General features: G+C 45.6%; 2 protein-coding genes and 1 long non-coding RNA gene across 5 annotated transcripts; 1 reads left to right on the plus strand and 2 right to left on the minus strand.

Annotated features, from left to right (window-relative positions):
- Positions 1-209: 209 nt before the first annotated feature.
- slc41a1 (solute carrier family 41 member 1) lies at positions 210-17,144 on the minus strand. The gene is made up of 12 exons (XM_088390896.1): positions 16,584-17,144; positions 15,145-15,261; positions 14,219-14,970; positions 10,165-10,272; positions 7,538-7,609; positions 7,117-7,261; positions 6,397-6,543; positions 4,948-5,095; positions 4,660-4,739; positions 4,112-4,252; positions 3,838-3,986; positions 210-3,305 (listed from the first exon to the last, which is right to left on the minus strand). Exons 3-12 carry the CDS (start codon positions 14,684-14,686, stop codon positions 3,120-3,122), a joined length of 1,644 nt encoding a protein of 547 aa, XP_088247022.1. The 5' UTR covers positions 14,687-14,970; positions 15,145-15,261; positions 16,584-17,144; the 3' UTR covers positions 210-3,119.
- A 652-nt stretch (positions 17,145-17,796) lies between these two features.
- Positions 17,797-21,255, plus strand: LOC148391410 (uncharacterized). 2 transcript variants are annotated; one of them, XR_015861504.1, is made up of 4 exons: positions 17,797-17,877; positions 19,935-20,041; positions 20,634-20,721; positions 20,839-21,255. It is a non-coding gene; the product is annotated as an uncharacterized LOC148391410 (long non-coding RNA). The 2 variants fall into 2 exon arrangements; XR_015861503.1 differs by lacking the exon at positions 17,797-17,877 and adding an exon at positions 19,610-19,749.
- klhdc8a (kelch domain containing 8A) lies at positions 19,072-25,571 on the minus strand. Of its 2 annotated transcripts, XM_088390898.1 has the most exons (8): positions 25,358-25,571; positions 22,465-22,802; positions 22,183-22,393; positions 21,800-21,964; positions 21,464-21,682; positions 21,279-21,380; positions 20,967-21,115; positions 19,072-20,657 (listed from the first exon to the last, which is right to left on the minus strand). In XM_088390898.1, exons 2-8 carry the CDS (start codon positions 22,627-22,629, stop codon positions 20,604-20,606), a joined length of 1,065 nt encoding a protein of 354 aa, XP_088247024.1. In that variant the 5' UTR covers positions 22,630-22,802; positions 25,358-25,571; the 3' UTR covers positions 19,072-20,603. The 2 variants fall into 2 exon arrangements, with proteins under 2 accessions (XP_088247024.1, XP_088247025.1); XM_088390899.1 differs by lacking the exon at positions 21,800-21,964.
- Positions 25,572-26,370: the final 799 nt, after the last annotated feature.

Consider the following 26,370-nt stretch of genomic DNA (forward strand, 5'->3'; position numbering starts at 1 on the left):
AACAATAGCAGTTTTGGGCCTAATACAAATTTTCTTGTATCATTTTAAAAAAAAAAGTGAAGAATTGTTTTAATTCTTACCAGATATTTGCAATCATTTTTCTAGTTAATCACCAGATTTTTTTTGGACCTTTCTGAGTGGTTCGGTTGTAAAAGGTAGCTTGTCTGTGATGAAATCTATAAGAAAAGACCAGACAGTTGACACAGTCGACTGGTATGAAACAAGACAGTCGTTTATTCCCAGCAAGTCAGGAAAGAACCCACAGGAAACCCACAAGCTTTAGCCCTGGTGTGAATATACATGCCACCCCTAAATCTCATATTATTATTATTATTTTTTTTTTTACAATTTAGCCTCGTATGCAGCAAAGACGTGGATAGCAATAGCCCGGGAGCCCATCTGGTTCCTTGTGAGTTCAACAGGGTTGCAGCGCTGAGGTTAAAAAGGCAGTACGTGGGTTTTGGTTGGCTCTTTTACATTGCACAACATGCAACACTGCACTTTTTGAGGCTTCCTGGTGTTTGACAGACAAAATCGTTCTTTTGTCCTTCCCAGGCCCTTGACAAAATGCATCGCCAAACTGCTGAGGTGTTTGTGCATGGCATGTAAGCAATGCTTCCAGTCCCCCACTACAGCTAAGTTACCGTATTACATTACAATGCATGTCACAATCAAGGAATTGTAAATCATTGACTAATTTAAGGCGCTAAGCTTTTGATTGGTTACTCTTAGTTGAGCTTGGCTCTCATAGAAGTTAAGGCCATTTTGGGTCATTATTAGGCACTATGCAAACATTTCACCACGGCTGTGGCAAGCAGCCAAACAAACACAACTAATGGCCATTTGCAAAAAAAAAAAAAAAAAAAGGAAAATAAAAATGTGAAAAAGAAGGAAAAAACAGGTGACACCAGGGTGACAAGGTAACAGAGGCACAATGACAGGACAAAATAAACAATCTTATATATAGAATAAATATAGTATGTACAAATTGCTTTGTGTGCTTCTAATAATAAATAGACAAAACCATTATCTGCCCTCTTATAGAAGTATTCACAACTCTCCATTAACATAGGCTAGAAGAATAGGCTGGCCACCTGGTCAGTAAGAAGCGTTAGCAAAGAAAAAAAAAAAGGAGAACTGAACAGATGTATGGATAGACAAATTGCAGTTAAACCCTAAAAATAATGTTCCTCAAGGTAATTTTGAACGGAGGGGGGGATCTCTAGCGCTCTCTAACGTCAAATTAGCAAATTACAGTACTTTGTGTTGTGGCCCGGCTTTTGAGAAATTGCATCTTTACAAAGGTTTCTTTTCTTCAAAATCTCATTTGTGACAGAAATCACCAAGGAGAGTTCAAATGATTATGTTAAAAGGAAAAAAAAACCACCATACACTTTCTCCCCAAATAAAAGATTGACAGTGGATATTTTCACATTCATAGGATGTGCACTGCACATGGATTGTGCTTCTGGCCCCTTTGAGATAAGACAGAAGTCTGAGAAGAGGCAAATAATTCAAGCATCTCATGTGAGTTTTAGTCAAAACATCTGGACTTTTTGCAATTGGTCAAAATGCCACTTTACTTTCTCATCATAAACTGCATTTCATTCTTTATATTCACTATCACAAAAACAAAGAGATTGAGATGGAAATTGGGGCAGTTAGAAGTTTGCCGCTCAATTTGATTCATTTTGGGCCACTCAGGATGTTCTCTCCAATTTTGCCAACAGTTGTGGCTGAACATTATTCTTCAAACTGAAAGTCCACTGACTTCTTCATTCCCGTTTGAGAAAATCCAAATGTTGCTATTTAGCGTAGGCAGAGGAAAAACAAGTATACACTTAACTGACATCCATTAAATGCTTTGCTGGTCTCGAAAAACCTCCTGACTTTATGTACGTACCACAACATATGTCAAGAACACGACATAACAACATGGATATACTGGAGCTAAAATCAAATAGAAGACGTGAACTTCCTGGAAGCAGCCGTTTCATATTGGCTCTATGAGGACTGATGGTAAGTCTTTGGTGCTGTTTTAGCTAATGGACCAGGCCCCCAGTAATGATGAAGGCTGGCCTTATCAATGAAGCGGGGATCCAAAATACAAAGAATAATAAAACAAAATTGCCATCGTGCATGAATTCTTACAAGCACAGCCATGGTAATGTGTGAGGACATGAAGGTTTAGTGAGCTGGGCTGAGCTGAGCTGGGCTGGACTGGACAGTGTGTGTCTCAAGTGTCTTGTCTACGACTGAAAGTGTGACAACTGGCCTGCTTTAGGGCGCAGTTGGCAAATTGTTTTGCTGTTTCTCTTCACAATACCTGGGTTGTCTTTATGTCAAATATTAATGGAAAGAGAATTAGGTATGAGCCGCCTTGTTTTGAGAACAGCCAACGAACAAACATTGTGATCCTACGGACTGACGGTCCACTTTTTACAAAACGGAATTAAACCGCGATTTATTTTGCTGTGGAAAGAAATATGAATGACAGTTACATCTGCTGTCATAAAATGAAGCTAAAACAGAACAAAGTATAGTAGCTTAAGTAGCCAGCCGTATGCACTCTGCTAAAGCACTACGATACGTACAATTGCATTTCAATGATTTCACAGAATTTTAAAACAAAGCACTTGGTGATTAAGGAATATTGGCTTGTTAGGGTTTTTTTATTTATATGTTTTGCTCTTTTCTTTTGCAGATGATCATGTAAAACTGATTTCTTGGCATGATCCCCCATTGAAAATAATGAGGAAAAGCCTTTCAAAATAGAATTGATATCAATTTACATCAAGCTGATTTTTTGCCCCCATAATAACAATAATAATCATCATCATTTACAATCATACAGTAATAAAGAGTCAGGTGACTGACTCTCTTATCAGTCTGTGGGGCTGAAAGAGACAAAAAGAGTTTCCAATGTGTCCGCAGTGCACACAGTCATTATTGTAAACCGGAGCACGATAGCATGTATTTTTTAATCAGCAGCCTCCCTCCAAGGGATTAGCCCTTTCATAGGAAACATCCAGTTTTCCATCATTAGTGTTGATGTGTGCAAGGAAGGAAGGAAGGAAGGAAGGAAGGAAGGAAGGAAGGAAGGAAGGAAGGGAACCCACTCAGTTTCCCAAATCGGAGTCTCGGTCACCAATGAAAAAGTGCATGTGGAAGCAGAGGGCGAGGAAGCCGGTTCCCAGCAGGTCACCCAGAGCGGTCAGGTAGGGAATAGAGAAGTTGTCGGGGTCCATCCCTCTGCCCCACATCCAGTGGACCATCCAGTCCGCTAGATAGAGCAGGATCATCACCTGCCACAAAACAAACACGAGTCAACACGCAAAGACTTAGCCCTTCCGCACCGTGACGTATGCGCGCGTTCCAATTTCTTTGCGGAACATCACTAAATGCACGCACAGCATCTTGTACCGCACACACGCCTTGCCTTCTTTATTGAATTCATTGCGTGAATGTAGTAGCAACTTTCCACCACTAGAAGTTACTAATAGACTGTAAAAGGGTCACGAGGAGCTCGCGTCACTCCATAATAATGCATTGCATATGCATCTGCATCTGCTCTCCACATTTTTTTTTTTTTTTTAAACGTCATCTTATTTGACTGATTCAACTTATTTACAGCATAAAATAAAGATCAGCCGAGGGCTGACAAGAAAATCCACAGCACACTATGGGCGGGGGCCCTCCAGGCAGTCCTTATGGATTTGGGCACATCCAACACTAGTGTCATCCAGGCGGTCCTTATGGATATTGGCACATCCAAGTGAATCCTACCTAAATGAATCAATAATTCTTGAGTAACATGCGTTTTTTTTTTTTTTTTACCTGCAGCAGTGCAGCGCCCATGTAGAAGGTGATAAAGACGGGGGTTAGTGTGGTGTGTCCCCCCCGCAGCGAGTTGATGGTGTAGAGGAAAACCAGGTGACCCGGGGCAACCAGGAGGAAGAGCACACGTGCTGAACGGGAGTTCACAGCTAGGGAGCAACGAGTGAGCCAGTTACGTAGATTCACTTAGGGAAATTGCAGCGTTCGCTCTGTGTTTGAAGAAACACATTCTTTGCATTTTAAATCAATGATCATTCATCAACTGAGAACGTACTGGAGGTGAAGAAAGTGGAGCAGGGTGTGGGGCACTTTCTGTTCCGGGGAGCAGGGTTGGGATCCCCCATGGGGATACCATTCATGTGCAGGTAGGTGGAGATTCGACTGGCCTGAACAGCAACCAGATTACCTCCCACACCTGACAACCACAACCACAAATGAAGCTTGTAAAGGCTTATTGAAGGGTACAGGGTAGCGGCAAACAGGTCACGCAACAGAAAGGTAGCATGTCAGTAGTGCGACAGAAAGGTAGCATGTCAGTAGTGCGACAGAACAAAACTGACACAGAGGGCTAGGTGTGCTGGTTTATAAAGGGCGGCTAACGAGCTGAGAGCAGCCACAGGTGCCACAGTCGCTTTGATTGGCCAAGTCTGAAATTGGCCACTCCCACAGCGATGCAGCCCTCCCTCCCTCCTGACCTCCCTCCTGACCTCCCTCCCTCCCTCTCTCCTGACCTTTGCTCATTTGGAAAGAGGTCATAGTCACTACAATGCTTTTTCAGATCATTTCTGAAGACCTAAAATACAACAAGCACAGAGTCCTCACCGTTGATGACTGGAGTGAAGACAGCCATGCCAGCATAATTTGGGTTGGTAACGGTCTTGTCAAGAATAAGACCACCGACACTAAAACACAGCAAGTTGATACGATTAACCGTCACGGGTTTTGGAAGTAGAACGGACATAGTAACGATGAAATACATAATACGAGCGAAAAGAAGAGAAAGCGTAATGAGCTGTGTAATACTGTGCAAAGTATTTCAGATGATTTGACACGTATGTATTGACGTAGCAGGCCGGCTAGCGCAAAGTAAAGCAGAGAAGGACATACTACCTGCTAATGGCCATAGCGATGATGACTGGCTCCCATCCGGAGTAGAGGACTTCCCTAGTAGATGGGATCTTCCTGGCTATCAGCACCCATATCGGACACAAGGCCACAAACACGGCGCACACCAGAGGATTGGCGTAGTTGTTGTAGTCTGCATCAGAGGAGCACATTCTGTCATTGAGTCCATCCATTTCATTTGGTTTGTGCCTACAATTCCAAAGAAATGGGAACTGGGACAGCAGTGTCGAAATACTTGGAAACCGGGATGTGTCAACTTTGATTTATGCAAGTCAGACCGTGTGTAAACACAATGGTATGGTACGTATGAGGTGACACCTCAGTCGAGTCACAATGTTTTTGATTGTTCCAAGAGGTGTGCTGTGTTTGTCCTGTCTATCTGCCTATCTGTCCGCCGACAGCAGATGATGGAAGAGGAGATAACGTCACAAGACCGGCCGGGTGTGGCGACAATGAAGGCAAATAGTTGACACATCTTTTGTCCTGTTCTTTCACGCATCGTTCAACATCTGAAACATAGCTGTACGATTCAGCTCAGCGCAGTATTGTTTGCAAATAAAAACCTCGTGTGGCTTGCCCTTCGCAAACACGTGACAGGATTACATCGTGTCGTGCCATTTAATGCAACAAAATGGAGTCAGGTGACACGCAGTGGAAGAGAACAATCGAAGGCATGACACAAACCCAATCGCCGAGTATTACCTATAGTCCTCTGATTGGTTTACCGCCTTGCTCTACGTAGTATTTACATTTAGACATTTTAGAATTTGGTCCACACAAAAGGCGCACCTCATTCAAAGGTGCACCTTTGGTTTTTGAGAAAATGAAAGGCTCTTATGGTGCGGACAAAACGGTACATACGACATTTGACTCGACTTGATGAGTCGTTGTCAACGTTTCCAAAATGTTTCCTCCCCGCTACCTCTCTTTGTAACTTGTTTGTTCCTGCCTTTCGCTGCTTCAGGCGTGGAAATTAACATTGCTTGTGCTTCATTTATTCATTCATTCATTCATTCATCTTCCAAACGTTTTTTCCGCGGGCCTTCTGGAGCCTGTCTCCGCTATCTTAGGCCTGTGGGTAGGTTACACCCCAAATTGGTCACCAGCCAACCCACCGCAGGGGCAACATTTTGTATAAACGTCTCCCATAATTCAGAAAATACAGATAAATGTGTGGGACTGTTTAAACTGTCAACAAAAGCAGCAGTTAGCAATAACAACCAAAATGTCTAATGACGTTCAAATTTCTTTCTTTCTGTCATTGGAGAAAGAGGAGCTCCTCTTCCCCTGTGTAGTTCTATGCAAACAAAAACATGCGAGAAACGCAAGGCCACGCAACATCTCCTTTTTGGTCCGAACCTAGCGTAAAATGGAAGTCCACCCTAAAATTCGCTTTACAATAGTAGGTTGTCTTTAAAGTTTTGCTTTTGTTACCAAGTTCCTTGTACAGCCCCGTGGAGATGCCAGCCAGCAGGGACAGGGTGATCAGGTCTCCGAGGCTGGCAGCAATTGGTGTGGCCACATTATCTGGGTTGATGCCGACCTTTCTGGATGCAATGATCACGCCGATCATGATGAGACCTGTGGGCCGAAGCACGGAGACGGTCACTTTTGCTTATTGCCGTGACGTCGACGTTCCCCTCCCTCAAAAAGAATGGAGACAAACGAACAACATTTCGGATGTATCGCCACGTTCACAGCGGCAACTGCAAATTTGAAGATAATATCTGTATTTGTGAAAGAACACTCATTTATTTTAGACTTCAAATAAGTTAGCATAAACAACCAAAAGTCCTGGTTTGACAGGCTTTTGTCACACCCTCTTTCAGTTCCTATTTGATTTGGGGTGGGAGGGGCACACTCTTTTCCAAGTCCTCTTTAGCAGAAGCCATGAAAACAGGCGAAGTGCATTCCTCCGATGCGTTTCAAAGGCAAAACTAACATCTGAAAGTGAATGTGGACATTCATTGTTGTTACTAATTCATCAATACTGTCAGTCATATGGTGGAATAGTTTCGCTCTGATGGAAAACAGCAAGGTGATATTTTCTAAGCTGTGTCCAAATGTCAGTACGTGCAATGATGACTTGCGACATGAAATTCAACTGTTATTAGCCTACAGATGGGGGGGGGGGGGGGAAATCATTTCACATACCTAGGAGCAGAGAGGCAATAAAGGCCGTGGCGACACTGGAGGCACAAAGCAGCACTGCATGGCCCAGCCTTAAGTGGCCCTCTGGAATCCAACCAAAGATGACAGCAGCAATGGAGGCCAGGAACCCTACCACTGTGGCCTGGACCTGAACACATGCACACAATCGGCAAAAGAGTTGGACATACAAGAGATATTGGATTTTCAATTGGCTGACACCCAACAATGGTCTCTTTGTTAAAGCAAGCCCTTATTAGCCCTCATGTATCCTAGCTGCACGGTCGGTTGATATTTGCAACAACCCAATCGGCATCAAAACCGACAATTCAATGAGCGCGGGCAAAAACAAACAGGAGTTGTGAGCTATCTCTGGCCATGGCAACTTCCAAGAAGAAGCATGCGTGTTAACCATCACATTCTATACCTGGATGAGAGCAAGGTTCCCCATGATCATATTCCACATGTCCTTGTTGGTGTCCATCAGACCAATATTTGCCTGAAAGACAAAACAAAACAAAACACAGCCAGTTAGTTCTCACTTGCACACGTGAATCTGCTTGTGCCCGGCGTTGCCTCTTGGCCCCATCAGAACAATAAGAGATCAGTTTTCCAGACAAAGATGCTCTGATCTCGGATCCCCACCCAGGCCCAATCCACTTATCTCATCTCCTCTCTTGCACACAGAAATGGGATCAATGGCTGGTTGGTGGTCACAGTGGTCCACTGTGCAGGAGCCACAGTCAGCCGTGACTTTTCATGGCAAGTGGATTTCGTGGCTCATCCCGCTTTTAAAAGTTTGCCCCTATCCTTCACCTCCATCCGTCTGTTCCTATGTATGACACGACTGCTCTGACCTTTTGCTTGTTGTGTCATCTAGCAAACAAAAAGGTATGGCTTCCTCCTGCTCACGTTTGATGAAGTCAAACTACAAAGGAGTTGATGGTTTCTGCAGTTTGAGACCAACTCCAAAGGCCCCACCCACACAGAAATGGAGCTGGTCTAGTTTCATGATTTCTAGGTTTTGAGGAATGCGTGTCCACACAGAAACAAAAAATCTGCATTTCAAAAGAGGCAATGCCACGATACGTAAATCGCTGAAAGGAGAAGCCCAAGTGATGGAAATCTATACTCAGAAGAATGGCAGCCACCAAGAAAGGAGCATGAAGCAACATAAAGCTATTTTAAAGTCAAACCAACCTGTAAAAACTTGCATGTTTTTGGTCTGTGGGAGAAAGAGCGAACCCATGCAGGCACATTGAGAACATGTAAACTCCACTCTGAAAGGCCCCAGCGGGCAGGTTTGAACCCAAAAGCTTCCTGCTGTGAGCGGACAGTACTAACCATCGCGCTACGCCAATAGACAGCAGGAGAAAAATGTGGATCGGTTAACCGGCTTTAATACGAGCGGCGGTGCAGCAGTGTTACGTCAAAGACGCGATGCATCGCGATGCGTCGCAATGCAACTAAAAGTGGACTGCATGTCTGTTGAGCACACCAACCATGTGCATAGGGGCCTCGGGGCCTCCCTCCCTCCCTCCCTCCCTCCCTCCCTCCCGCTGTAACATTCACAGAGTTGCTCAAAGAGGGCAAACGGCCAGGGATGTAGGTAGATAAGAAAGCTTAGGTGGAACAGATAAGAACATATTAGGCAAATATCGGCACAGGGGACTTTCAATGAACTCCAAATACAAAGTGACAGGCAGAACATTTCTTTTTGTAGCCTTTTCTTACTCATACAGTGAACAAATGCAAAAATGCAAAGCCATTTGCAGACCTCAACTGTGGGAGGTTGAGTGAGAAAGAAGGTGAACCGAAAGCTTCACGGAAACCTTTAAAAAGGTGCAATATGGTCTCTATCGAATAACAAGTAGAAGAAAAATCCAAAAGCCGCCTCCATGATGTTTTTAAAACATACCAAGGAAAGTTACAGTCGTTCTAATCTCTTAATCAGCAGTGACGTGGAAAGAAACCACTGGAGCCAACCAATAAAAAGCTGACACTAATGTATCAAGACAAGCTCCGAATTCTGGCCCAATTTGTGAGGATTGACGCATTGTAGGCTTAAACAGGTTTGAAGAGCAGAGCTTGGATTTCACGCACCTCATCTCATGTAGTTCATGTCTGGATTGTTTTTGTTGTGCTGATTCAACAACAGCTGTATGCAGGAGATTCATTTTTTGCCCATTGTTAACAAGTTGCTGCTTTGAGCAAATGTTGTCTCAAGAGCTTAACAACAGCTTCTGGAAAGATACTACGTAGACGTCACATTGAGGATTTCATTGAAACCTCAATTGGTTACAATGTCTACTTACTCATTTGAGCCATGCCAGTTGCACCCAGAGGTAGGTAACCAGCATTGTCACTTGTTTCCCACACATGAGTGGAAAGAATGTGAGGATTGCTCTGCTTCGCTGCAATTCTGCTCTAATTCTCTTCAAGGAGGTGGTGGTGTGCAATAGTGAAAGGTCGCTGACCTCTCAGCATGTCAAACGGACAATCGTGTTTCAGTGTTGCAAGCTCAAAACCTTGCCTTGGTCATGAGATCCACTGACGAACACACTTCTCAGTTGGCTTTTTGGGCTCTACAAAAAGCTTGAATGTTAGGTTAAAATAGAAAGAAAAACATGTAACTCTTTGCATTGTTGTAAGAAAGTACTGTCTCTGTTGCTGCATATTCTGATCAGGGTGCATGTGTACAATAGGGCTAGGAGTTCATGGAATGTACTTGAAAAGTATTTGAGTCAGTATTGTAGAAGTGCTCAGAGGGAAGCCAAACTGACCAGTCAGGTTGTAACGTCAGTTAGCTGTCATGTGCGTGCACATTTGAGATCAAAGAAACAACAATAAGCCATATGAACGGTAGAACTGGTTGAATTGAAACAGACAAGCAAGAGGAATGTTGCTATCGGCTGCTCTCAAACTACTTTGTCAATATGACCTGTGACCTCACCCATTTACAATTTGCCTAAATGAATGCTTGCCAGAATGAGGCAACTCTTGGGAAACGATCGAATGAAAGAAATATGGAAAATAAAGCCAAACGTTACTTACTGCTGTGGAAAGTCTGGAGGCGAGCGTCATCTCCAGGTTGCCTTTTAGCCCCAGTAGTGCAGGAACCAGGATGAACACCTCGGAGACCTCCGTAAACACGGTCCAGTGCTGAAATGATCACAATGACATCAGATGTGCAAGCCACCCAGGCACATCTATTTGACAAATTCTTTTCCTCTGTGCGTCTCTCGACTTGACACTGGTGAGGCCCTTGAGGCCATGCTTTTAGACCCCTTCATGCTGAACCTCTAGCGACAAGGTCAAGTGAAGCTTCATACCAACCATTTGTCATCTTTGAAATGCTTTTTACCTCCTATTTTCTTTGTGAGAGCACGATCTACCCATACACCACGCACGCATATTACATGCAGTGTATATATACTGTACATATGTATATAGCAGACAGACGGATGGACGGATACGTAGATCCGTAGATAGGTACGTAGATAGATCCGGCGAAAGATGGGTAGATACATACCTAGATAGATACCTAGATGGATAGATACCTAGATGGATAGATACCTAGATAGATACGTCGATACGTGGATAGACACGTGGATAGCTGCGTAGATTACGTCGATAGATACTTTTAGGTGTGCCAGTGAAAGACTAGCAGTTCCACGACTCATGACTCTGCTTTTGCTGGCTCCATCCAGCTAAGACTTGGCTCCCACCTCTGTGAGCACTCCTCTTTCACAGCCACATGCTTTTAGGCCGACTCCATCTCACTCTACTTGTGTCTCACAAGCTGGCTCTCCCGTGGTGATATATGTTGTTGTCTCCATCCAAAACGGGCTCTTTGCCAAAGAAGCTCTCTCTCTCTCTCTCTCTCTCTCTCTCTCCTCAGTTCTAGGAACTTGACAGGACAACCCCAGTCTCACAGTGTCCCGACCTATAGGAGTTCTGGAATGCCATCCTTTCAAGGGTCAAGTAGCCCGGCTAAGTAACATGACTGAATTGCACTTGCGATCACTTGCTGTACCAATTGGGCAGCTGAACCTCAAGGAACCTCAATGTTGACGCAACTCGGCGCCGTCGTGGGCTCACTTTCACTTTGCTACAGTTATGGAAGATACGGTTTAGATACGACCCCACTGAAGAGTTTTTATAAAGTTCATTATACACGACTTATACAAATGCACAAAATATGTTCAAACGCTCTTGGCAAAATGAAACATCTCGAGTTGCAACGATGAATCGATGAATAATAAAGGAAATCATAGATTAATAATAGTAAATAGTATGAGTCAATTGTCATCCTGTCAATAGCTAATAGTCTCTAACCTCCATGAAAGCGGATTCATGATTCTATTTGTCAAAATACATTTGCATTGACCTTGGAAAACAAAAATCTGCAGGCTATGAACTAAAACGATAACTGAATCCTAATCATTTCAAATTGTTTGTACAGAAAAAGTCAAACAAGTTTTTGAAATAAAGCGATGAAATGGGAAACGTGTTTTCTGATGCAATTCATTGATTCATCAAATTAACCACTGAACATGACTTGCGGTTCATCCACGACCAAATGACGACATGCATCGTGAATGCTTCTAACCGTTGGGGATCCGCTTCCATTTGCATCCATTTCTCCAATCCAACAGCTAACGTTGAGTCATTCACATGAAAGTAAACACACGGCTCGTGGCCTTCGGGGCCCGATTGTCTTAACTAAATAATCCATACGGCAAATATGGATCTTTGATGACGACAACACGCTAACTTTTGTCAGTCCTCAATCTCTCTTGCTCTATTTGTGGGCTGGCTAATCCCGTAAATAGGGGTAACGTAGGCCGTGAGCGGATGCAAAAACCACCCGCAGGGTTTGACTCCAAAAAGTGTCAACAACTGGCAGCGCCTGGAGAGCTCCGCTCCTACCAAGGCCTCTGTGTGACCAACACCTTCCGGACAAAATCCTGGCCACGTCCTGGCTCCAAACGCTGGCACCACGATCATGTGCTTCTCACACGCACTCGCCGCAGCTCCGACTCATTCACCGGTATGCCGCGAGATTCACCCGATACTACCAAAGCAACTCCATCCCTCCAAACATGGACGCTACCAAGATGCAGCTCGGTCCAGCTCATCCCGAGGGATCCCGAGGCAGCTGAGAGACGTCCCCGGCCGGGGGTCTCCCGCCGGCAACGTAATCCGATGCCCGAGCCACCTCATTTACGTATCTCCTGTCAACGTGGAAGAGAAGCGACTTGACTCCGAGTCCCTCACGGATGAGCTTCCCACCCTGTTCAATATAATATGAAGGTCATGCGTTTGACGAAAGGTATTTTGAGCAACATAAAGCCCAACAGAAGTCTCCTGCAATGACTATTGAGCGCGAAATACGCGCAAAATCCCGGAAATGACGAATCTACTCCGGCGTCGTTCCCCAACGTCGCCAGAATGCTTTGCATTCAAGTTGCCACAGCTGAAGCAAAATGAACGCTTCTAGTAAATGTTGAGGAGGCTTTCAAGATTGCCATTCCCACGACTGAAACCACACGACCTTTAAAAGCCATATATAACCCTGTATAACCTCAGTCTTGAGATTCTCGCCATGGCAGTGAGAGACTGACACTTTTAGGCCATTCGACTGCCAAGTCAAGTCACCGAGCGGAGCTACGCAGACATCTCGGGACAGTCTTTCTTTTCTGGGCCAGGCTCATGTGGGAATGATGCCAGAAACTCTGCATGTGTGTGAGTGAGTGAGTGCTGTAGGAAATCAAAGTGACTTACAGTAAAAGGTCACATTTCTCAAAGGCCTGCTGAAAGGCAAAGTCGGAATGTAGCAGGCAGGGAGAGAGAGAGAGAGAGAGACAGAGACAGAGAGAGCTAGTTAGAAAGGACATTGGGGATTAGCTGAGTTAGCAGTTAACAATGTTATGGAGGGAAGAGACTACAGAGACTAGTGCTTGTATGATGGCAGGCAGGCAAGCAGGCAGGCAGGCAGCCAGGCAGGCAGGCAGGCAGGCAGGCGGGCAGGCAGGCAGGCAGGCAGGCAGGCAGGCAGAGGGGAAAGAAGCAGCCCTTAAGCAATGGCGGCTGTTTTGGAAAACAGAGACACCACAGCAGCATGGGGCCTAACATGGGACAGCGTGAAAAATGCTTGACCTCCGAATTCCACAATTGTCGGGATACCCTACTTAAGGTTTTCACACATGTATGTATGTATTTTTCTTATCTGACTAGGTTTAGAAATTCTGTCCTCTTCAGACAACATGCACTATAATGATTCCATATCGGAATTCTTACAGCCTGACCTTTTACCACATGCTTTCTCTTCTACTGATGAACTAATTCCATGTTTTGTTTAATTGGCAAATACGTGTCGTGTTTGCTGCTTGCTCTCTCCTCTTCATCAAAGACACGTCTTTCTGCAAGATGCCTTGCGTGTTCCTGACAATGGAAACATTCGGCCACGCGTTTATGTGACCAAATATTGGTGCCATAACCAACCCGGGGGGATTCGTGTGGTTTATAAAAGCCAGAATATAAGCATATTTTACGGGGAATGAATCCGCTTTATAGAAGCCAGAATTTAAGCATACCTTAGGGCTGTTTGCTTGAGCAAGCGGAATATCGTCAATATTCTGGTTTTGAGACAGATACATATTGACTGCATGTCAACAAGAGTCATCGTTCCCATAGTTAAGCATGGCCTGATCATCATCGCAAGGTAGCAGGCACTCACTCTCCAAATCGCGTCGTTAACAGAAGCCATTCCTCCGTTCGCCAATTTGTTCAAACGCTTGAGCAACAGGCCCGGCAGGCCGGCCCGCTGCAATACTTGCGGTCCGCTTGCACAACCAGTTGTGCTTCGAGTTAACTCTGACCTATGATTATTTTGACGTTTGAGAGGAAGGAACCCACACACTTCCAAGACGTACTATCAAATCGAGTCGTGCGATCTACCGTACGACTTTGCTGGACCCTGTGACAGCTATTTCGATGAAAATTCCAGAGCATCAAAAATGGCCATATGGCCGGCTACACGGCCACAACATTGGCTTTGCTCTGAACACAGACTGGACGGTGAGCCTAAGGTGCCGTCACTCACCTGGACTATGTCGAGCACCATTCCCGCCGCCACTGTCCCAAACCCGGCCAGCAGGAAGGGGAAAACCACCTGCAGCCCAATGGAGAAGGAGGTTTCTTTGAGGGGTGCCGGCGGTTCGGGGCTCTGGTCGTTGCTGGTGTCATCGCTCTCATTCTGGCTGGCGTTCTCCAAGAGAGCATCCTCCTCACGCTGACCTTTGGCGTTAGCCCGACAGTCCATCACTACAATCTCCAGCCGTTCTCCATTCTCCGAGGTTTCGTTGGCCATTTGCGTGACCTCTTTCAGCTCAAACTCACTCCCACTTTCTGGGTTCCTTTCCTCAGTAGCCTGAGTGAAGATCACCGGGTGGACGGTGGAGTTGGAGTTGAGGAAGGCCGGCGGAAGGGGCCCCCCCTCCTTCTTCATCTCAACGGCCCCGGAGGACATTTTGTCGGGCAGTTTGTCTTGTTCTTTCGACCAAAGTACCATGCGGAAGCCTTTGGAAGACAATGGGCTTACCGAGAAACGATGTCTGCCTCAAGTCGCTGGAGCGCCACCCGAGCCTGCTTTTGATCCTGATGGCTCCAAGTAATTTAGCCCATTAAAAATGCGGTGTTATGGTTCTCCAAAGCCCAAATGGAAATTGCTCTGTTGGGGAAAATAAATTGGGGCAAAGCACATGCATCCGTTTGTCTGCACACCCTGTGTTCCTGACGGTGTTTTGGGAGCAGGACCAGTATGTTCTCCATTCAATGCAAGCAGCTCCCTGTGGGCTGGCAAGAAAAACAACAAAGCATACCAGTTCAACGGCTTGGCCGAGGGACTCACCACAATAACCTCCGTTGGTCAAGAGTCCCGGCTTTAAGTTAAACGTGAAAGGTCGGACGTCTGAAGTGCCGGCTGGTCTGATTGCAATATACGTAACCGAGGGGCTGGCAGTGTCTCACCTTACACCACGTGGCTGCTGGAAAGGTCTTTTCACTGAAGATATTTAAAGGTCTGCAGCACCAAGATTGAATTACCAGCCACGGGAAAGGACTCCTCCAAACAGAGTGGACCATAAGCTGAGAGAAGAAATACATCAATTGATTAGACATTGAGCATCGGATTCAAACAGCTGCCAGTCCGAGACCGTCGTCATTTGTTAAAGCCAGAATGATCTTGACGCGTGAGCCTTAATCACAATATGTATGTACGTGGAGACAAAGTGCAATTCCTTCAGAGACATTAGACTGCAATATTGTCAACTGAGTGAAAAAAGAGAGTTCCCAAAACACCCGCTGAGAGGTGCGGAAGTCTCACTGAAAGCTACAAAAATCATTTTAGTTTAAGAGAAGCATTTTTTTTTTGTTTTTCTTTATCCAGGCCTGTTTCACGAGCTTAATCGTTAAACTAATTCTGTTGAACCACGATTCAAAAACAAAGACTGATTTTCATTCTTTTTTTTCAAATCAAAGTTGCATTTATTATTAGTAGTGGTAGTAGTAACATTTCTTGAATTATTTCTTTCTTCCTCAACAACTATTTCGTCCATGTATTAAAATATCAAAAATACTTCTCACTTAATAGGTCGATCCATAGACATAATTTAAATGAAGAAAGCTTTTGTTTAAGCATAACCAAACCATGGGAGCATGAAAAGATGTCGTTCTTTGAATTAGAGCGTGTGAATACTTTTGCCACCACTCAATACTGCACAGCAAATGTGGCAAGTTGCAGGTGCGCATTCCACCTGCCATTTTCGTATTGTGCTGGGTACTTAGCGACACATGAAGAAAAAACAACAAGTTTTGATTTCAGCTTAGCTTCCAGTCTTGACATAACGCAGCTTTTCTCCGCGCGCGCGCGCGCGCACGCACGCACGCGCGCAGGCATGTTGCGACATCGCGTTTATCCCTGCTGAAACCATCCTGTTTAGTAGTCACGACCAACACCAGGCGAACCCAACATGGCAAAGGCGTAAATTAGTGCTCCCTGCTCACCACTGAATAGAGCAAGCCTCCCTCTTCTATTCTTTGCCTCATTTGGTCAAGGCCAGGAGGCTTTCTGTTCCAAGCCCGGCTTGCTTGCTTGCTTGCTTGCTTGGGAGAGAAAGTCAGTGCTACAATCTAAGCATGCCTATTGAACTGCTTTACGCGGTGGCGTGCACAGACGTGGCACCGCGGTTGGAATAAAACGCTGATAGCGAGAGGGTGGGCGATCACACTTTGCAGCCAGCCAGCCGGCCAGCCGGCCAGCCAGCCAGCCGGCCGGCTGGCCGGCCAGCCACTCATGACACATTCCGCCGCCAGAGTGAATGTTGCGCGACTGTCAGCGGTTCAAACATATGAGAAAAAGCGCACGTTGTTTTGCGGCTCACCGCACGTCACGTCTGCGAAGTGGTTACCTTTGCGTGTCCGTGGCCCGGACACGACCCGGGTTGGAGTCCAGCGAAGTGTCTGGCTGCATGAATATCCTTCCTCGCTTCCTTGCTTGCTTCCACGCTCGGGCTGGGCTGAGCTGGGCTGAGCTGAGCTGGGCTGAGCTGAGGCGCGTGCCGTTGTGCACCCCTTAAGTATGGTGTAGCCGGCGCGTACGGTTACATGGATGGTTAATAGTTAAACTCTGTCAACTTGGCTCGATCCCGACCTCTCGGCGTACCGCACCCGTCTGTCTGTCCGTCTGTCTGTGTGTCTGTCTGTCCCTCAGTCCGTCCGTCCACTGGCCCCCGCTACCCGGCTGCTCGGATGCGCATCTGCAATACAGCCGTCCGATGCAGGGGGCCAGGAAGCCACAAGGCGAGCCCTCCCTCCGCACTTTTCGCTGACGGGACGGGCCTAGCAACCCTCCACTCTGCTCTGCTCTGCTCCGCTCTGCTCTGTTCTGCTCCACTCGTCTCCACAATTGTCCACTAAAGCACCCATGCTGCAGCAGGCAGGCAGGCAGTCAGTCAGTCAGTCAGTCTCCACTGCTGCTATGCGAAAAGAAAGCTGCTTGGGCATTTATTGCACAGCGCTGCTGAAATCCTGCTTAAGGGCTTCTCAAGTGGGTCATTCCAGACTTGGAATCAATATTGGATCATGCAACAGATATATTGTAGGGACATGTAGTCTGCCTTCAAATGTGCTCCATAAACCAGTTAGTTTTTGTGATTTTCTTTTTTTTTTTTTTTTTTTGACTCTGGGACTCTGGTTAATATTGGGCTGACTCGCAGTTCTTCAAACCCTTTATTGAACCAACAGTGCCATCTAGAGGAGTCCAACAATTCAACTGCTTCATAAGGCCAATTTGAAGCTTCATTTTCCCCATCACTACAAATACGGCATTCTGTTTGTCTCACAAGAGTCTAAATCTTACACTAATCTCAGTGGCTCACCAGCAATGAACACCACTGCACGGTTTGGAAATTAATGCTTAAACGGCTTGCTGACTTGGCACGTAACTCAATTAACTGTCAGTGGAAAAGATTGAAATTTGACTTCAGAGCCTTTTGGAATCTTTGGGTACCTGGACTGAATGGATCCTTGTTAATAATAAACCAATTCGCAGACTAAATACAAACTTCTTACATAAGTGTGTGTGAGTGTGTGTGTGCAGTACAGTTATTCATGCTCTGGCCTTGAGATCAAGGGAGTTTTTTGTCCGTTTCCATGTTCTGTGTGGAAAGCAGAGGAAAGTGTCAAAAGACTACAAACTGTTGGGTGAGAATATTCATGAAAGATATTTGCTTCCCTAACATCGGTTTGTTAAAATGCGTTTATTCCTTTTTTGGTTGATTTCAAATCATAAATACATATTGAAAAGATTCCATTTTTGCAGACATTTTTCTCTTGTTTTTCACCTTGTCAGTATCTGAAAATGTTTTGAAGAGAAAACGATCCATCTTTGGCCACATCAAATTGAATCGCAAATATTTTTGATCACAAGGTGGTGGTGAACGAAGCTAGCCAATCAGAGAGCAAAGGAGCGACCCACGGATACATCACGAGCACCGTTGCCCACAGGAAATCATCATCGTTTCTTGGCCAGTAATTTAACTGCGGTTAGCAACAAAAGTTAAAGCGAAACGAAGGGAAAGCTCTTTACTTCATGTCATATTCCAATATCATGCGACTTTGCCCCGGTGGCAATTAGTGTGTACTCCGATCCCATTGTTCCGGTGGAGAAATCGATGTACTCTAAGAATCAATTAATGTTTGCCTTGAACCGAGCAAAAGTTAAAGTGTGCCGCAGAGGTCATGTAATGACATGGCAGGCCGCAGGAAGCTGCTTATTGTGAGGGCTGCTTCTTCTGGTTAATGATCAGCCGCAAACCAGGAAGTGAGGTGAGACTAAGGACAAAAAGGCGCTGGGCCTCCTCACCATCTTGCGCTCGGTTCCTGGCAACACAGCGGCAGTCGCTGCCAGCTTTGGGCCACTTCTGTCCTGGCGATTCTTTGAGCCCGCAAGAATGTCCAGGGGGAGATTTGGAATCCTTCCCTCTGCTCAAGATGAATGGCTGCTACCCAAAAAAGAGAGTGGGAAAAAAAACACCAGCGATCTCCTCTAACCTTCCTCTTCGATTTTGAGAATATGAGCAATCCGTTCTCCTCCTCTTGGTTGTCCCGAGCGTCATTATTTCATCATTCAAACGCAGTTCTGGAAGAGGAACACACTTTGTTGCCACCTACTGTAGCACGTGTGCAATAATCTTTGTCAAAAGTGTTTTTCTTTTGGAATGGTGAAAGTGTTCTGCTCATTTTCCACACGCTGCTGGTCAAGACACGGCTTATTGCCAGTGGAAAAAAAAAAGAAAGGTGTTAGAAAGTAACAAAGAGTTTTACAAATTAACTCGCTTGTTCAACTTTGCGATGCTGTAAGTGAACATTCATGGGTGAGTAAAGCGTAACATTGCGCAGCTTGCACATAGCTCATTCATTGAACAAGCAAAGTCATCGCAGCATGGAGAAAAAGATCATCAAGTTGCTCTTGTACTGTATGTTTCGTACGCTCAAGCCTTAAGCATGGGTGGATGGATAGCAAATGAATCAAGTGCATGCATGATTCAACATCAATTTGAATGAGCCATGCTCATTGATTAAACAAACATTTTCTCAACAACTACGCAACGCTTTTTGTCAACTGGTGCAAATGAAACACTTGGGGTGCTAGTTCTATTTCCAACTTAACGAAGACACGGAGCAAGCGAGATGGGTGCGCGCTGAAGAAAAACAACGCATGTAACATTGGACGAGACAAATACACCTTGCAACAAGTTATGTAAGTGGTGAAGTGGAAAGCGTTCGTCTCGTTCAAATAAGACCTTTTGGCAAACATTCACAGCAGAGCAATGATGCAACACACTCTTTTCAATCTCATTCTGTGCAAAAGACACTCAAGGGTGAACTGTACAAAAGTCCAAGCTCACCCAAACTTCCCATTGCTATGCACAAATGCAAACCCATGTTCAATGAAACATAAGAAGTTTGTTTTATTTGGACCGGGCCTCACCAAGTCCCTTATCCAGCCTGTTTTGGATGCAGCACACCTGATTCAATTCATCAGCATGCCTATCAGGCTTAATGGAGCTTCAGGTATGTTGGAGCAGGGCGCCACTTAACACAGGCCAGAGTTGCTGAGCCCTGGTCAAGACACATGATCTCATTCAGTTTTGTTTCCTTTCCTTTTGGCTGAGCCCCAAATCCACGGAGCCGTCCCTGCCAGCAGACAAACATTTGACTTACATTTCATTGACCACAATCTCTCCAAACTCCGACAGCAAATGGGTGACGGAAGCCGAGGGGATTGCTAATATGGACACCACGAGTCAACCGACATGCTGCTCCGTCCACCAGAAAAGAAAAATACAGCTGTATTGCTTCAGTGGTAAGTGTACAATCACTTTACTGTACGTATATGCCCTTATCCTATTGCCTTGTATCTAAATGCAAAATCTTATTTCTTACACAAATGATGAAAACCTTCCTACATTGCTTCAGCATCGAGAGGTGCATGTGGCAAAAATAGCATGTTTTTTCGATCGGATCAAAATATTGATGACAATTTTCAGCTTCGGTGCAAATGCAAAGTTCACCGAACGTTTGAAGCAGTCTACTGTAATATGGCACTCATACTATCCAACTTTAAAATGTGGATTGCGTACAAACTACATGACATGCTGTATAAAAAAAAACAACATAATGCCAGCTTCTTTGACGGAAAAATCTCTACCATACAAGGCATAAGCAACAAAACATGTACAGAAACCGATACTAAGATTTCCCCAGAAAGCTACGTTTGCATATCAAAAGCGTCCGTCCGTCCTTCCGTCCTCTGCATGACTGTACATAGCTGCAGTATTCCTAAAGCCCAGCAAAGGGCAGTGTTGTCTGGTACACTGTGATTTGTGTGTGATTTCTGCTGATGTCTTCATTTATTTTGGATCCGACTACAAATACTCCTCTTCTTTCACATATAGTATCTCATGGGCTGAGCTGGGCACCTAGAAACAACAAATAAAGACAGATCCTAAAAAATACATAGCAGACACAGCAGGAGTGGACCACGTACGTACTTGCTCCATACACTCACTCACTCACTCCTACCTTATCACTTCATCTCTGCACTGAGGAGGATATTTTGTCCAAAATAAATGCTCCATAGATTTTCTGTCTTTTGAAAAGGATGCTGTCTGACGGTTTTTGCTTTCCAAATGACCAATCAAGCATTTCAACCGACATCTAAATTCATATCTTCGAGAACATGACAGAACCCGCTCCATTACATACGAGACCTGGTATATTCAGCGCACCTGGTTGACTCCACCCACGACTAGAAGTCGATCTCTGATGACGATGGAGGAGGCAGAGCAGCGGGGGAACATCATGGAAGCCAATGGCTCCCACTTTTTCTTCAGAGGATGAAAAGCCTCCACTGTGTCCAGTGCAGAGGGCTCATGACCTGATCACAGTGGCTTCACTTAAAATGCATGGCGGTAGATGATCACAATACGAAGGCCAATGTTGGAATTTGAACCGAAACAATTGAATTAAAAACAAATAAAAATACAACCCAAGCTTTAACATCAAATTCCACCAAACATCTGGAGTGGCTTTAAGCTTACCTAATCCACCCGCGACCACCATGCGTCCACGCAGCAAAGCCGTGACAAAGTCAGCTCTCTTTTTCTTCAAGGACACGGTCTCATCTGACTTCAGCCACATACCTGAAGCGGGGACATACGTACACACGTACATACGTACATACGTACATAGCGCCGAAACAAGGTGGGGATGACATTGATTGTACCTTGTTTACAGTCAAAAATGTGGACATTGTTGGTAAACTTTGACGTCTGATGTCCTGCTCCCTGGCGCAGACCTCCCAGCAAACACAGCCTCCCGCCATTGTCCCACAACACACCCGCATAGGAGCGCTTGCACGACAGCATGGGGAGCGTCGTCCACGAGCGCGTCTCCGTGTCGTACATCTCAAAAGCCTTCACGGGCCGCTTACACTGCCGCCCGCCTAAAAAAGACAATCCGTGAATATTGGAGAAGAAGCATCTCAGTATTTGTGATCAAGCGCTCTCTCTGCCTGCCTGCCTGCCTGCCTGCCTTCATCATCCCTAGTACTAGAAAGTACCTGCCACATAGAGTTTGTGATCCAATAAATGCGTGTTGGCATCATAGCGCGGGGTCGGCATGGGAGGAAGTAGAGCCCACACATCCTTACGAAAGTCGTACTGTTGAAGGATGTTACGAGGGAGCAAGTCAGCACCCATTCCGCCCACTGCGAGAGCACGGCCATCTACGTGCACACAGACGTGTACAATTTTGCCTTGGAGAGTCAGCAAAAGAGCTATCATGACATAATGCCACAAGAGCTATGTTGTTGTTTTGCTGCAAGATTCAGCCTCCATTTGTTTTTTATTCGTTTGATTGTGGGTTTCCTCCGGGTGCTCCACTTTCCAAAAACATGCACGGTCGGCCGATGGACCGCGGAGCAATCGCTTCCATCCATCATACCTTTTACAGTTACGGACAAGCCCATCAGGGCCTCTCGCAGGGCGCTCCTCTTCCTCCACCTCCCTTCATCTGTGTTATACATTTCCACCACTTTGACTGGTCTCTGGTGTTGTCCCACGCCCCCCACCACAAGGATCTGTTTCCCAAAGACTGCCACAGCAGCTCCAGCACGTGGGGTGGGCATCGAGGGCAGGCCTATCCAGCGGTCGCCCTAAAAATACCAAGGGGCATTCTCTCGAGCGTAAAGAATACCTGGAGTCAAGTTTGGGTCGTGTTTTGTACCTCTGGGGAGTAGAGTTCCAAGGTGGCGCACGGCCTCCCTGCAGCGTCGCAGCCCCCCAGCATGTACATCTGCCCTCCCACCTCGGAGAGAGAGTGGTAGACGCGGCCGCTGGGCAGTCGGGCCAGGCTCTGCCAATGAAACTCGTGAGCCGAAGGCACCGCCATGGCTTCGCCGGCGTACCGGTAATGGCGTCGGCTGGTAGGAAGAAGAACGCTGCTCGGACGGTGACGGGGAAACAAAAGTCAGTCAGGAGACTGCGAGGAGTGGGAGGGGAGCGTTGGCTTGAGACAAGACTCCCACCCCCAGGGTGACGGCTCTCCTTTCAGTCGGGCGGGCCCTGCAAAATACAAACCGAGACAAATGAATGAAGTAGTACGACCTACGAAAATCAATCCAACGGTTCAGTCACATCGGTTCATACTTTGTGGCTTTGATTTGTGTGTCGGTAATATTCTCGAGCTTGTTTCTTTTTGATTTTGTGAGGTTGCTTCATTATTTGTGGTTGGTTGGGCAGGGTGCTTTCTGGAGTGGAGCACTTGGAGGCTTGCAGCTAAATAGCAATTAACTCCGGAGTGTATATAAGTCCTCTACTGCTTTGCGAGTGGGTGGCACCTTCAAAAATGATGAGGCGTTTGGGTGGCAGTAGAAAGTATCACTGAATAGTATTGAAGAGAAAATCCACATCGTGATTTGTCATTGGGCTAGCCAGCTGGGCTCACTGCGCTCCACTGGGCACGAGCTGGCACCGGCTCATGAGCCCCCAGCCAGGCCTTTCCATAGTGCCTCCTGCCCCCACAATATCAGGAGCGAGCTACTGTTTTTTTGTTTTTTTTGCCAGAATGAGGACTCAACTCTTCAGTGCTCACAGATACGTACTTTTGAGACATCAAAATTCCATTTAGTAAGACAATGAAGCGTTAACTCTCCTGGAGTTTTATTTCAAAGTGAAACATTGCAGCAAAGAATCGTTTGAAACTTTGAACTGCGATCTGAATGTGAAAAGGAAAGTAGCAGGTTGAGGAACAGACGGCGCTCTGGAGCCTCTTTCTTGTGAACTGAAGAGCCTCTCTACGCTCCTGCGTGGCGGCGCTGAGGGCGGGCTATTTTCCAGCTAACTTGGCCAGAGAGCAATTTCATTTGGACTTTTCTTCAGCCCACGAGATGAGCGGATAGGCATCACACTGGTGTGGATTTTCTGCAAGCAGCCAGCCATCACGCCTCAGTGAGGATGATGCAGGGCCATTTGCTTTTTCAGACAACTTTGTGGCTGCTGGGTGGCGGCAGCGGCGGGCTGCTTCATCAGCAGGTGGCTTCTCCTCACTTGCCTATTAGAGATGCAAATAATTGCCGAGCAAGCAAAAAAAGGATGAGCAGGAAATTCCAAGCAAGCACGCACGCACAAAACCCCAGAGCGGAAAAATAAACAGTGGCATTCTCTTACCCGTGCTTGGTCATAAACATGTGTTTTGTGCAGCTCCTGCACAAGCACCTGTGCTATTACTAGGTGTCTGTGAAATTGCAAGACAAACCAAATGATTGTCCCCACACTTTGATTACATGCCTTAATTGGCACATCCACATTGGGGATTAAAGCTTTACTGTTCTTGATTACAGTTTGAAGAGTAGTAGTTAATGCAAAATATACTATTATTTACTTCCTAAGCTCAACGCTTACTTGACTAGTCTACTTCACTCTGTCATTGAATTACAACTATTTGTAACGTTTGAATTTGTTAGCTAGAAGCCAGTGAGTTACCTCGGATGGAACGTGTGCTGCAAAGTGAGTTTCTCTCCATGCTGACTTTCCTCCTCCCTCCCGAGCACGCAGCAACATGTTTTCCATAGATCCAAGTCCACAAGCCTCCTTATTGTCTTTGTCCAAAACTCTCCGTAGAATGGTGATGAATGTGCCGGGTTAGCTCTTGAAAATCTTGAGTGCCTTCTTAAATAAACTCCAGCGTCCGTCTCGGTCTCGCTCTCTATCTCTCTCTGGAAACTTGTTTTCTGTACAATAGCTTGCTTTGTTCAACTGTTGTTCCCTTTTTTAAATATGATCCTTAAGGCAGGCTTCAGTGAGAAGTCACAGTGCCGCATATTAGCCGTGTTCCTATAACAATGAAGCATGGCAATGATCCGCTTCTCTCTCATGCTGCTGGATGCCTTAACATTGATGTTGTCATTGAAATATTTACAAGAGCTCCAAATGCTCCAGCGCAGCTGTTGCTGCACTGAATGAAGGGAATTAGCGAGGCAAATCTGGCAGTGGGGCTTTTTGGCCCTGTGCGGAGTGAGCGGAGACAAAATCAGTTGACATAAGCTTTGAAGGTGTGTTTTTTGCACAGTTACAAGCTACCCAGTTCATTGGAACGAGCCGCTCATCCAACTTTGGCTGGAATTTCGATTGGTTTGAAAATACGGTTTGCTGCTTTTTACAATGTGATTTTAAAGCCATTTATTCAAAACGTCATAACCTCCTGCTTATTGCCAACCGGACCACTTTTGAGCATAATCACTGTGACATAATGCATGCTGTAACATGGGACGTTTCATTGTCTTCTGCTCTATTTTTGGGTATATATAAAAGAAAACCAGATGGCATTGTCAAGTACTAGAATATTTGAGATGGCACGCCAAAGCGTCAAGCAATATAAATTGTAATCTACTATCCATGAGCGCGCGTAATTGACCACTGAAGAGCGCTTCTGCTATTTCTGGAATGAGGCAAATAAGAGCCCTCCGTTGCATTCTAAATGCTATTTATTAATCAAGTGGCTTCGCGAAGTTGACTCATTAACTTTCTGTATTGTGCATCTCGTTTTATGGTGCAGAAGAGCAACATAATAACCGGACGGCCAGAAGCATATGCCGCGTTCGCTGTCAGGCGCTACTCACACTTGCCGCGCGTCGGTCCGTTTGTGTCGCCTCTCCGTCGGTGTGTGCTGCTGCCCGCCGCCGCCGCCGCTGCCGCTGCCGCTGCCGCTCCCCTTCCCCGTTGCTCTCTCATTCGATGGCGCCCAATAAATGGAGCTGGGAAAAGGAAGCTGCTGGAGGCGGAGGCGGAAGATGGCTTAACAGCTCCAGACTGTGACAAGACGCAGAGCTCCCTCTCTCCATCCCTCCATCCCTCCCTCCCTCCGCTTGGAATGATGTGGGTCACGCATGAAATATTGATCTAGGCTTGCAAATTGAAATCCATCCCTTTTATGGACTGAACGGAACGGGGGCAGGCGCTTTCTGTTGGGGATGATGAGTAGGGTGCGCTACAAGCAATGGACGTTTGAATCATTTCCTTTTTATTCTCATCTGCTATTTGAAATATACTCCGCCGTTTTCATACTTCACCAAGACTTTGTTTAAAATTCCATGCCGAATGATGGCATTTTCTAAACAAAGAATGGATTATGTGTTGTCTTTGTATTCATTGTTAAAAAGTGTTGTATTTGTGAACAATTGCCCTATACCGCATAAGACTATGGTCACTAATCTTCGGAAATATAGTTTAATTATCAAAACCAATGGGCTATAAATTTACACTTGTCTTCAACAACCATCCACCTATATTAATACTTACTATCATGTTGGGGAGATGGCTATGTCTCAATCTCCCATCTGATTCAAACAAACCTTACGCTTATCTGTTATTATCTGCAGAAGCAGGGTGAACATAAACTAAAATCCATAAAATAAAAAAAAACTGTAATAATGCCGTGGAGGAATTGTACAGGACGGAGTGAAAAACAAATATACCCGCCAGGAACAGCAAAAGAAAACAATGAGTTTATTTTTCTCGCTCAGTTCCTATCAAACATTTTACACCAAATGCAAAAAAAAAAAAAAAAAGTACTTAGCTCTCTAAGGTACTGCAGCATTATGAAGAATCGAGATAATTGACTTATGTGTGGTTC

The sequence above is a fragment of the Syngnathus floridae genome, chromosome 11 (assembly GCF_059516105.1).
Source record: "Syngnathus floridae isolate MCC-2025c chromosome 11, RoL_Sflo_1.0, whole genome shotgun sequence".
Taxonomy (NCBI): domain Eukaryota; kingdom Metazoa; phylum Chordata; class Actinopteri; order Syngnathiformes; family Syngnathidae; genus Syngnathus; species Syngnathus floridae.

Excerpts from the sequence above, each read along its gene's own strand:
- slc41a1 (XM_088390896.1), bottom strand. The coding sequence starts at position 14,686 with ATGGTACTTTGGTCGAAAGAACAAGACAAACTGCCCGACAAAATGTCC. Across the intron at positions 7,262-7,537 it reads GGAACCTTGCTCTCATCCAG|GTCCAGGCCACAGTGGTAGG; the intron begins GTATAGAATGTG and ends GCATGTGTTCAG. Across the intron at positions 4,740-4,947 it reads ATCGCTATGGCCATTAGCAG|TGTCGGTGGTCTTATTCTTG; the intron begins GTAGTATGTCCT and ends GCTGTGTTTTAG.
- klhdc8a (XM_088390898.1), bottom strand. The coding sequence starts at position 22,629 with ATGGCGGTGCCTTCGGCTCACGAGTTTCATTGGCAGAGCCTGGCCCGA. Across the intron at positions 22,394-22,464 it reads TGGAACTCTACTCCCCAGAG|GGCGACCGCTGGATAGGCCT; the intron begins GTACAAAACACG and ends TGGTATTTTTAG. Across the intron at positions 21,381-21,463 it reads CATTTTTGACTGTAAACAAG|GTATGTGGCTGAAGTCAGAT; the intron begins GTACAATCAATG and ends TCCCCGCTTCAG.